This window comes from Amblyomma maculatum, chromosome 6 (assembly GCF_055883805.1).
Source record: "Amblyomma maculatum isolate TAMU_Amacu chromosome 6, ASM5588380v1, whole genome shotgun sequence".
NCBI lineage: Eukaryota > Metazoa > Arthropoda > Arachnida > Ixodida > Ixodidae > Amblyomma > Amblyomma maculatum.
This window is the reverse complement of record NC_139349.1, coordinates 70,388,168-70,400,945: the sequence shown is the minus strand read 5'-3', so window position 1 is coordinate 70,400,945 and position 12,778 is coordinate 70,388,168. Positions and strand designations below refer to the sequence as shown.

The 12,778-nt window shown below is 45.2% G+C and overlaps 1 protein-coding gene across 1 annotated transcript; it reads right to left on the bottom strand.

Annotated features, from left to right (window-relative positions):
- Positions 1-3,717: 3,717 nt before the first annotated feature.
- Positions 3,718-12,141, bottom strand: LOC146185992 (uncharacterized). The gene is made up of 2 exons (XM_084607963.1): positions 10,822-12,141; positions 3,718-7,606 (listed from the first exon to the last, which is right to left on the bottom strand). Exons 1-2 carry the CDS (start codon positions 12,139-12,141, stop codon positions 6,992-6,994), a joined length of 1,935 nt encoding a protein of 644 aa, XP_084464089.1. The 3' UTR covers positions 3,718-6,991.
- Positions 12,142-12,778: the final 637 nt, after the last annotated feature.

Sequence of the window (12,778 nt, the reverse complement as noted above, 5' to 3'; positions counted from 1 at the left end):
CCTTAACAAGCTGGGAATTGACAGCACAAAATGTGGTACAATCGCCGTCTGAAACGGCCTCTTGTCAGAATGGCTGAATAATGTGCAAGTGGTCCTTGAGCTTGGGTAAAAGCTTCAACAATTACTTAACAAGAACAAAAAGTTGAGATTAAAGACTTGCGATCGATTGCATGAATATATTCGTGCACATGAGGTTATGTGCACAAGGAACCATAGATGCCAACAAGTATTTGACCCAGAAAGCAAATAAGTTAATTTTGAATTCGTTTTCGCGATTCCTTCTCGGTTTCTGTAGTCCCAATAGTCTCTATACACCTCAGCTCACATTGCTTTTGAATTAAATTATTTATATTTCCAGAAAAAAAAGGTTACATCCTGGAAATATTAAAGGAATAAACTGCTAAAATCAGATTGAGAGCTCCCCAAGAACCTCTAAAAATGGAAGACAGTGACAGAATGCACACGGACTGGTTTAAACAAATACAAAAAGAGCATACTCAAATTATTAGCGGATGTCAGGAGTATAATTACAGATCCAAAGCAAGGGTGACCACAATCAATTACAAGAATAACAAGCCGGAATAATCATCATCTTAAGTCGTGCTGGATCTCTACCGTCGAAAGGAGGTCAAAATCTAGATTTTGAAAGCAATCACTAAAGCATATCCTGGCACATTTATGATACCAGTTCACTGATAGGAAAATCGGCCACGAGAATGTCGGCATTCTCTTATTCTCTTGAAACAGTTTTGTGCTTATAGCTTCGATTTCATGACATTTCGTTTTAGACGTCAAAATTCTGAGTATGCGCAACACACACACACACACACACACACACACACACACACACACACACACACACACACACACACACACACACACACACACACACACACACACACACACACACACACACACACACACACACACACACACACACACACACACACACACACACACACACACACACACACACACACACACACACACACACACACACACACACACACACACACACACACACACACACACACACACACACACACACACACACACACACACACACACACACACACACACACACACACACACACACACACACACACACACACACACACACACACACACACACACACACACACACACACACACACACACACACACACACACACACACACACACACACACACACACACACACACACACACACACACACACACACACACACACACACACACACACACACACACACACACACACACACACACACACACACACACACACACACACACACGTGCACACACGTGCGCACGCACGCACGCACGCACACGCGCGCACGCACACACACACACACACACACACACACACACACACACGCACGCACGCACGCACACGCACACGCACACACTATCACATTTTAGGTATATACTCAGGGCCTCGACGATGTTGCAAACACGGCATTTCGCCAATTTATCGAAGGTGCGGACAGAGTAGCAACTGCATCTGACCTCCATTGAGCTGTTTTAGCCTGTGTGGGAGAAGGGACAAGCTTGCATTCTCGTAACCTGATAAGGAACAAAATAATGAAACATGTCGTTTGGTATAATTTCTTGCGTACGTCTTAAGCATTGTTTGAAGAATTTTGAGCAAAATTAGAAATTATTTATAATTGATGTTTGAAAAGAACTCATACACTAAAGAAATATAGTACTTGGCATGGGATTTGTTATGCTTCCTTTTGAATAATAAAAATTAAATATAGTGCTCGTGATTATTGTACAATTGTGGCTATTCGTTCTGAAAATGTTGAAGAAGGTGCGGCTTCTAGTCGCGGAGAAACTAATTCGTAAACAAGGCCTAATTTCTCATAAATGTACTTTTTGTAAAACCAGTTGCTGGGCTAGTTGACGCATTTCTCAGAAAGGGAGAGATTTCACAGCGCTAACAAATACGAACTCACAAATAGACACAGAAAGGACAGGCTCTGACTCCAACTGGCAACGCTTCTTTTTCGAAACAACACAAAATGAAGCTTCTTCGAAATGACAAAAATTTTTCGTCACTAAATATCTATTTAGTGACGAAAGTCAGCTTAATTTTGTTTAGATAGGAAGGCGTAACGGGACATACATGCCTTGCCGGCGGTGTCAAGCGTTTGTTTTTGTGCTGGGACAAAAATGTCTCTTTTTATGTCATTTTGAAGAAGTTTCATTTTGTGTTGTTTTGAAAACGAAATGTGACCAGTTGTAGTCAGCGCCTGTCCTGTCTGTGTCTATTTGTGAGTTCGTATTTGTTAGCGCTTTGAAATCTTTCCTTTTCTGTGAAGTATTTTTTGTATACTTTTGGAAGCAATAACTTTCTCAGAATTACGGAAGCCGCCTAACCTAGTTTTTGCTACCTGTAGTTTGACTGCACAAAATATATTAACCATGGCTTGAATGACTGCACTGTTTACGCCATTGTAATATCCGGACACAGCGATGTGTCTGGAATGTCTGCCTGTGGCGTGTAATCATTTGTACTTATTTCTCCCTTAATATTAACGTTAGGACAAAAATAATTGCACAGTTGACATATTGAGTGCGAGTTCACAATATATCCAAAAACAAAATAAATAAAAAAATCAAATAGTTAAGCAGTTTGATCTCTTGTGAAATCACTCAGAGGTGTTTTTGTTCGCCTGGGGTATATGTTAAGGCAATAAGCAAGTTGATGACTACCATAGGGTACGCAACTGGATGCCCCTGCGACCGTAAGGATCCTTAATGCTATCACGCCAGACTTCAAAGGTGAACTCGTGTCCCTCGAGGTTTTTTCCTTCTCACGTAGCCCTGCCCTCACAGTGCGAATGAAGTTCTCGTCGTTCTGAAGTACACATCTGCAAAATGCGAGAATGTAACCTAGACGGTGCCAAGTCATGACTGTAAGGACCATAGAGCAGTACAGACCAGTCATATTTCACAGTCGGTTTTTTTTTTTTTTTTCAGGCTGATGTGGGCGGGCGAGTTGACGCCCATACGTACGTGTCGCCATAAAATAATTTCATACAAAGTGAGCACGTACTCACTAACTTATCGGGGGCGCAAAGCCATACATGACTGAGATTGCGTAGAAATGTATTATATGCCCCGCAGATATGCATATATTTTATAGCCGAGTTTCATACATTTTGATGAAATAAAAGTGCGAGAAGTGAATGAGGAGCATTGCTATCTGGGCATGCATGAGAGCGACAGAAGACTCACACCTTCTACAGAGTGCCAGCAGATTCAAAGTCTGGGAGAAACAGAAGCCTCACATAGACGAAGATAAGGAATAATTTTCCGGACCTTGTGAATCTGCTTTGGCAATGAAGCTACTGCCCAAAGAAAATTGCAGTTTCTTAATTATTAAAACATAGTTTAACGGCTTCAGCCATCAAAGATGGTTAAGGTAACAGCTTTTCAATACCTTATTTGAATAATTTAGTCGACGCCACACGAACCAGCCACTGTCTTCTCCACCGTGACTGTGGAGAAGACAGTGGAATCAATCAATCAATCAATCAATCAATCAATCAATCAATCAATCAATCAATCAATCAATCAATCAATCAATCAATCAATCAATCAATCAATCAATCAATCAATCAATCAATCAATCGATTGTTCCGGATTAGGAGACGAGAAATTCTTCACTGTAAGAAAACTGCAAGAGCAGCTTTTCTAAATGGCTTTATTGAAGATTCCGTTAAGTTGGCCCGAGCTAGACATACGCGAATAAATTTACACGCTGACTGACTGTATTGAAAGATCATGAAAGCTAACATAGCACATTTTGCCTGTGCAGGTTTGGGCTGTTTAGTGCTTCCTCCTACTAAATCACCTTTCCTGCATCAGAGTACAGAAGTTCGCATGGATAAGAAAGTTCTCTCGTCGAAAATCTAATTTTTCCCTGATTCCAATTCACATTAACTTATGATGCACACATTCTATATATCTTCATAGTGCCTTCTACGCCAAAAGCTACGCATGACCAATCACAATGCACCGAAGAAATTCCAGCGTCGTTACGCGCAGACGCCAGCATTGCTGAGGCATATATCCAGGCTTCGGACAGCATTTAACATACGTTGAAGGGACGTGCAGTATTAAAACAGTTTGTACGCAACTTTCCAAATGCCTTTTAAGAATACCGTAAATACAAACAAGAAACCAAGAACATGAATTGGGTCGTTTTTCTATCAAGGGTGGTTGCAACGCAAACATCACAGCTTCTATAGCGTTTTCTTTTCAATAAATTATGGTAGCTCACTCATACCAGGCATAAATATTAGAATGATGGAAAAAGCGCTTGTTGTGTAGAACATATGAGCTATATCAATGGCATTGCAAGAATCCGCCGTGGTCCGCGCTCACACCGCATCAGGAGTTACCTAACCATGCAGTACTTGTTCGAACATTCTGGAAAAAGAGCAAACGGAGAGTGTAGCAAATGGAGTGTTTACTGATTTTTCAGATATAATTTATCTGCTGGCAAATTAGATGTCTTGATTTTTTTTATTTGGAAACTGAGCGGATATATCAAGTCATGATCCCTTGAAATATATAAAAAAAAAAAAATACTGGTGATTTTAATTCTAGTGTGTACTCGATAGCTTCCATAACAGGGTTGCGCGTGGTAAAGGGCTTGTTCCCGTTCTTCGGCGGTCTCGGCAGCTCGTTTCGCCTTCTGTCGCTGTATTCGCGTCGATTCCGTACCATCCAAGCGCTCCGGCTCAAATGTGCGTCCCTCTCCTCGGGCTCCATGCGGCTCCAAAGGCCTGGCCCGCTGCACACTCCTATTTATATACTGAGTCAGAATGCCACGTTAGTTATCCCATGACATCAAACCATACACCCACGTCATAGTTCGTTGCTTTCATATTTGAGCATGACCTTTGACATTAACCTTTGTTACCATGGGGTGCGACACAATAGCGACACAAGGGCTTCGTTGTTTGACCTCTCGCTAACTTGAAGGTCATATTCATGTGCGCGTAAGACCTTGGCTTTACATTGCGTAGGAAGTCAAAAAAGTGTTAGTCATGCATCTGCTATAGCAAAGGCAAAACACTAACCCTTGTTGTTATCGGCCGAGCTGCGGAGACAGCTATTGTGATGGGACGAGCTGCGAAGACCGCCGCGTCGGATCTTAAGAACGGGGACAAGTTGGCGACCGGACAAAGAAGAGGAAACGACCAATTTCCGGCCCCTTCAAGTGTTAAGCACCGCTACGGAAGGGCGTATCAAGATATCAAGAAGTGGGAGCGTGTGAGAGTGTGGTAGAGTGAGGTGACCGAAGACACTCCCTCGTAATCTGGCGTGCCTCTTATCTAGGGAACATAGGGAATCAACCATATAACCTGGCGACAAGTGTGTTTCGGAGAGTCGTAAAAAGGAGACTGTTCCTCTAGTCAGTCTTCCACTAAGCAACGCTACCATGCAAATACTGTATATAAAAGTTTCCCTTCTCACTTCGAAGTCCGTTTCCAGCCACCTTGTCCTTGTTCCTGCTCCGACAACCAACCGGGCCTACAACACGCAACCTGGCTCAAGACATCCTGCTGTAAATCGATGCACTGCTTTGGCACAGACCACTGTATGAATATAAACATGCATTCGCATCCGTAGCTATGCTCGAAACGTTTCGTGACTTTTCTGCATGCTTCGGAATCATCTAGATGCGCTGTTTATCATCTACACTCTACATATGCTGGTCAAAACGCGGTTGCGCTTGTTTTATGGCTGGTGATCGGCCGTTCTGGCCACCATTTGGCAGCGCTGGGACAACTTTCAACAAATAAAGTTGGTGTACTAGGTTTTATAATTTTTTATCTAGTATACATCCGACATTTGTACTCGTGACAATACATAGAAGCTTATTTTCAGACCACTATAGTCTGCTTTGTAACTTCCATATACACACCCCTCCCCACCCCCGAAGCTACATTTAATGTTATATCCAGATATTCGACACTGCACTCCTACTGCTACTGCTACTGTAATCAGGCATATCGCCGAGACACTGGTCCCTTGTTGCATTGATTATTTTAATGCCAAGTTTCAAGAATTTCTGAAATTATGTACGAACGTCAATCCATTTATTAGGCAATAGATGACGGCTCTAAAACGCTTACCCTGATCAGAGGTTCTAAACTGACATTCAACCCGCGGATTTCCGAGCGGAGAAGGCGAGAAAGGGCTTTTAGGAGACAAAGCACATCACTAAAAGGTATATAAGCTTACAAATGCAAATGTATTAGAAGTATAACTGTTCACAAACTTGTCAGTCGGAACAATCACTATGAAAACAGAAGCTCTGCAGAACAGTGGAAACATCGCGATGCGCGCAAATATACAAGTATCAGAAGAAGCTAATGATTTAACAATAGGAGGCGGAGGATATTGGTCAATGCTGCGCGTTAGCAAACTATATTATATAAAGCAAATTCGTCGGCGCACCATTCCCTATGCAGTCACAGAGACAAGTTCCCGCCTGAACAGCAAATAAGCAAACGTGGCAAAGTGCATTCACAAAAAACAAACAAACAAACAAACAAGCAAGCAGGTAAGCATAAAAAAAAATAGAAGAGAGTCGAAAGGAAAGAAAATTGACAAAACAAGAACCTAACGTGGTAGCGTTAACACCGTTCCTACAGAGGTAAAACGCATAGGCGACGCGGAGACGATGATTAAAGGTTGAGGGTAATTCAATAACAAAGTGCCATTGAAAACAAATTCAGTCCAGCTTGAAGGCCAAACAAGAACACAGCCTCGTAAATTTAAAACGCCAACAGAAGGCGCATTGCGCTAAAGCCATCGAGGGTATACGCGAACCTAGAATTCAGCGCTATCAATGGAGCCATCCTGAGAATGTATAAATGAGACAGGCGTGGGCACAAGGTCAGCTTTCTGACCACATGTGTCGCCGTCACATACAAATATGGAAGCTCCATCAAGTTATCTATACGTCAGCTCTTGCAGTAATTCCACCCATCGCTCATAGTATGCTCGCAACCAAATGCTTCGCGAAACTCTTCAAGGTGACGCATGAACGCCGAAACCGTCATTTTCGAATTCTCAGAGAAAGTTGTAACAGCGTGGCAGGAGTGGTGGACTAGGAAAAGTATGAAGAAAACCTGGCTAGCCGACAGACTGTAGAAACCGAACCCTGCGGCGCGCCGATGCCAGCGAGGAGTCGAAACCGAGCGAAGAGTCGTGCGTAGAGCCAGTATGGGGAACTTCAGACTGCTGATCAAAAAGCCTCCGGTGAAGTTCCGCAGGCACTGCAGATGCTGGAACAAGTGCTTGCGCGTATTGTGAGGCCACATTGGGTGTCCCAGCAGTAAGTCCCAAAGAGCGTCAGCTAGCATGACGCCGAGCACAGCCGCGTTGACAACGGTGGAGCCACCGTTGCCGTCATGTCGACCGCCATCACCGCTTGTGCCGTTCTGGAAGCTTAGGAGCGAGTAGACGCTGGCTGAGATGGCAATGTGCATTCCCGATCTGGCGACAAACGCCTGGAACAGGTCGTGCCGGAATCTGAACAGTCCCTGGAGGCCCCTCGCATCGTTGACGCTTTTCACCTGGAAAAACCAGCCCATTTTAGCGCATCAGCAAAGAAAATGCTTACGTTTTGCCGGCTTTCAGCCGCTTGAGCTGTATTATAGAAAGTTTTAGCGAAGCGTATCTGCGCCTCTGCTCCGCTCAGCCGGCGAGCCAGCGTTACTGCGCATGCGTCAGACGCTCAGACGGGAGCATTTCCGTGCCGCTTGTACGCGGTCATAGCGGAGCACGTCGCACTGGGGAGGCTATATGTTGCGCAATCGCCTGACTTACCACATAACGAACTCCTGCTCAAAAATAGCGTATGCCTATCGCGTCACATGTTATAAAACGCTTACGCGCAAGCATATTGCTTTCAAGTGGGGCTGAAAATTAAAGCAGTGCTTTTCTTTAATGCCTAGTTCCACTTTTTATAACCTGTGGGCTCTTCGTGCACTTCCCATGCGCCTCCGTTCAGCTAAAGAAATTTTTTCTCGCTCCGATTACGCCCAGTGGGCACCGCGAGGCACCTATACGCTCCGCCAAAGCTGTCTAATTTAGGGCTCGCAGGCAAATATGTGAGCAACACAAAACCGCAAGTGAACATGGAATTTTGTCAGCAGTCCGTCTGAAAATGTGCCGACTATTCCTTTAGAGCTCCTGGCTGCAGGGAGCATCGATTTCAAATTAGAAGCGACGAAGCTGTATTTAAGCAATTATCTGCGAATATGGGTAGCGCGAGAACAACAGCACCAAGATTATTCACAACGATCAGAAGTAATATTCATCAGAAACCTTTAAGAAGAGTCAGAATTGGTCATTTATGACACGCGAAACCTTTTCACGTGTAGTACATGCCTTCGAGATATGCTAACAACCCACGTGCTTGGACCTCATCCCATTTTGTCCTAAACGCCGCGATGCACCTGTGGCCGCGAAGAAAGGCGATATGGAGCGACATCATGAGCGTACGTCCGACCTGAACTGTATCAAGCTCCGGTTTCGACGTGATATGACGAATCTTTTTCCACTTCGGCAGCGGGCAAGAGATGTATCACCAGCCTCTCGCCAGCCGTCTAAAACATTCGCAAAGGCTTCCCACATTCCCCTGACTCCACAAATGAAATCTTGCTAGCGTTTGGGTGAACGTTGAGCACAGGCTTAATTCGCTGTCAATCATGCATTTTACTTAGAACCCATTTCACCAGAGCAATAAAAATGAGTATCAAAAGCTGCCGTGCGTTTGGATGAACTTAGGCTAGTGAATGTCAATCAGTGCAAGGCGCGGGTCATTGCAGCTGCAGCTACTGTCGCCTGCTGAACAACCGATCTTTAAACCGTCTGCTCTTTGTTCTCTTCTGTGGAACCTTTTCGAACAAGGCACCACAGTTTTGTTCGAGTTTCTTTCTTTTTCTTCGGGATCTCTTAACAAAACACGTAGGAAGCTTTATGCCCTTACAAGCATGTGCCTGTTGTCACCTTGTTAGCTGCGAGCATATTTCCATGATTAAAAAGAAGAAATGTGGCAAAGCAAGCGTTGGTTGTTTTCTACGCTAAAAAAAAATCATTTTGTCGAAGATATCCCAGCTAAACGTGCAAGCCTTTGTGCAAGATTTTCCCCCCAAATGGCTATCGACAGAGAGGACGAGTAAGGATGCAAGAATCACTAGGCGCCGAGTTGTTTTTTTTTTTTTTTTCGAGGTTCATTATATATGCTCATCACTTCGACGTCCCCGGCATTGGCACTGAATTGCCGCGAAGGCTTGTAACTTTTTTTAGTCATTCAAACTCAAAGCCACCAGGAGATGGTTTTATCATTTTTATGGTTACTCGAGACATCAGCATGTATATCCAGGGTGTTTAAATCTAAAGCCGACCTACACAGCTGTTCCTACATTTTTAGAGATTGTCGCAGTTGCTTATGGTGCCTTATTTTTCAACTCCTTCGTCAGCTTTAAATTGGGCGTCTCCTAGAGTAACGTTGATTCTGTTCCACGACAACGCCCCACACGTTTGCTTCGCCATTTAAAAAATGGGAAAAGGCGATTTGTGCTTCCGATCTGAAACTGAGCAGAAACGTGAACTGATTTAATGACGGGATATCAAGGGAACGGAAGAACAGCTTAGGTTCTTTAGCATGCGCTGACACTGCACGGCACATGGGCGCCTTGCGTTTCATCTCCACCAAAACGCGGAGAGCCACGGCCGGGATCGCACCCCCATCCTCGCGCTGAGCAGTGGAGAGCACTAACCATTGAGCCACGGCGCTCAATGACACCTCAATGCTTCTTGAATGATCGGTAGTCAGAGGAGCGCTCTGGATCAATTTCAGCTAAAACGTTGATGACAGTGCATAGACCTCCAAGAAGTGGCAAGAACAAGGGCTTGCGTTTTAATGGGTCACCGACCACCCTCCATAAAAAAAAAAAAAAAAAAAAAAAAAGGTATCCTAGCCTAGAGAAAGCATTGTCCCGAGAATGCGCGGCAATGTACATTTTAATAAAGAACTGCTAGTCAAATATTCCGCAATCAAACTATTTCGGTGGAGTTCACTTTAGGTCTTGTCCCTGAAGTTTTTCGCTCTCCTGTCTGGTCGATGGGTGCCTCAACTTTACGGTCTGTCGGTTTGATTCGGTGCAAACAAAATTGTAAAAGTTAGGGGGACCACTTAATTTCAGTCTTTAACGATACCACGCAATAGCGTTAACGTTTCCCGTTTGCAGCTCCCGTTGCGGTCCCTCGTTCTAGTGCATTAACCTGCCTTGCTAATTTCTCACGTATGCGGTCCTAACCTACATCACCTTGTCCAGCTACCGGTTGCAAGCTACCCCCCGACATAGGTATAGACACCTGTTTTAGCCGTTTTAAAAGAGCCCTGGGAGGTTGACTCGTATTCTACCCTTCCACCTCTTTCGAGCAGGCCGGGTTGGAAGCTGCTCCCAACGATTTGGCACCATGTGCTATTATTAAGTCCCATAACAATAAACGAACATGTGATCAGCCATGTCTCCTGCTAACTTCCACCCGCCACAGTCATGGACGTAATTTTCTCTGACAACGTCGACAACGCCAACGCAGCATATTCTAGAGATAGGGGCCTTTAACAAAGTTGCGTTAAAACGCGGAGCTTATATAGTTTTTGTGTCCACCGTACTAAGGTGCCCGATATCGACAGAACCATACGCAAGACGAGCAGTGTTTAGCACCTGGCGTCTGTGTTCTTAGATATTTTAGTACGTTGCATGACGAGACCAACCTGGTAAAGAAACTGCCGGAGCTGAAACTTGTTCTCAAAATAGTTCTCGCTCAACTGGGGCAGGAGGCGTCCATAAGGGGAGGTCAAGTTCTTGGCCAGCACGACGCGAACGTCTCCCAGCAAGCTCCGTATCTGGTGTACGCTCACGATGGGAGAAAAGGTGGCCTCCGCCTCGTCCAGCACAGCAGCTGAGATGGCGTCGAATAGTGCCAGGACGATGGCGTCTCTTCTGGGGCAGGTCATCTGCTCCGTCGACACCATGTCCCACAGAGGATAGTTTTCCACAATCTGGTCATCGCAGTAAGACGCCCGCGCTGTTAAGCTCAATGCATGACGCTCTTCGCTGATCTCTTCTTCAAACAGGTACCACGCCGAGTGTATTGAAAAATAGATGAGTGCCGCTTCCTGGACCACGGTGCTCGAGTCGATTAATACGTCGATGATGCGCAGAATATTAGGCGGATCTTCCAAGGCGACGTACTCGAAAGAGCTCAGAGCATCCTGCCATGACGACACGTTTGTGTTGTGAATGGCCTCGTCCAGAAAGCGCAACTTTCCGATGAATACGTTCTCTTCAAGATATACTCGTGCGGCGCGGAATCTGGCCATGAGGCGTGAGATATCTGCGCGAAGAACGTTCCGACCAATGTGTCTCTGGGCTGCTGTAAACATGGCGTTTTCAACCTTAAATCTCGCCGTTGTGGGATTAAGTATCTCTGGAGCGTGCAGGACGCCGATGATGGGACCTCTGATCTTCGGTGTTAGTGGTGCATCACTAATCCATTTCAGGACGCTAATAATATTGTACCTGAAGTGAAGCATCCCGACGATCCTGACCAGGTCTACCGTGTATCCCGTGCTGCGTGACCAGCGGCGAAATATGTCGATGACAGCCACAACAGCGTTTTCGGGAGTGAATAAGTTACTGACGGTAGAGGCAAGGCAGTTTCGGTAGTGCATCTGCAGCAGGCCGCCGACTGGTGACCGCAGCTTGCCGTGAAGAGTAGGGTGAAGCACTGTCGATGTCAGAGCGCTGACCGCGATTGCTTTCTGGTCAAGCTCACTCTTCCTGTAGCAGGCGTAGTTGAGAAAGTCAGTGCATGGATTGTTCGTCAGGTTGGATAGCCTGGTGATCGTGTCGACAGCGTCGGGGCAGCAGAACCGAGAGTCTTCGGTAGGTGTCGGGGCGTCGCCGATGAAGGCGTCAATCAGGACCCACAGAAGCGCCGCCAGACTGGACAGAAACAGCGTCGCCAGTAGCATCAAACACACAAAGAGAGAGCTAGATCCAGGAGAGCTCGCTGCTTCGTCTCCTATCATTTCATGTGCAAGCACCTTCAGAATTCGAGCTGGCCCGCTTCTTCTTCCTCTTCTTCTTCCTTGATATTTGGCACATACCCACGAAGGGGGATTGGCCAGGGTTCAGTGTGGATTGCCAAATGTCCTACACAAACTGAATTAGTGTATTAAAGTAATTGACAACTAAACAAAAACATAAGATTTAAGATCACAAAAGTTATTGAATGAAAAATATGAAGCTTGCGCCAAGAGGCGGGACATTTCGGCTTCTTTTTCTTCTGCTGATGACCTGTGCTGTTCGTGGAGGAGGACCAGGATGTAAGAACGGTATTCTATCATAGCACGGACGGTGACAGCGAGAACCCGTAGAAATAAATGAAATAGATAAAAATGCGTGTGTTTTTAAACTAAAACCTATGGTATGGTCAGTCGGCCACTATTTTAAATTAATCACGCGAGCGGCGACTGCTCGGCGGTGCTGCGCCGGACGGAAAGGAGAGGAGAAATCACGCTAGGTCAATCGCAAGCCCACATATTTCAATCTTTGTCCACGAGTCATTTGTATCTACAGTGCATCTTAGCCAATCACCCGCCCTGGATATGTGCCATTACAACTGAATAAATTATCATCATTTACTTCGGCTGCAGTGAACGTCCT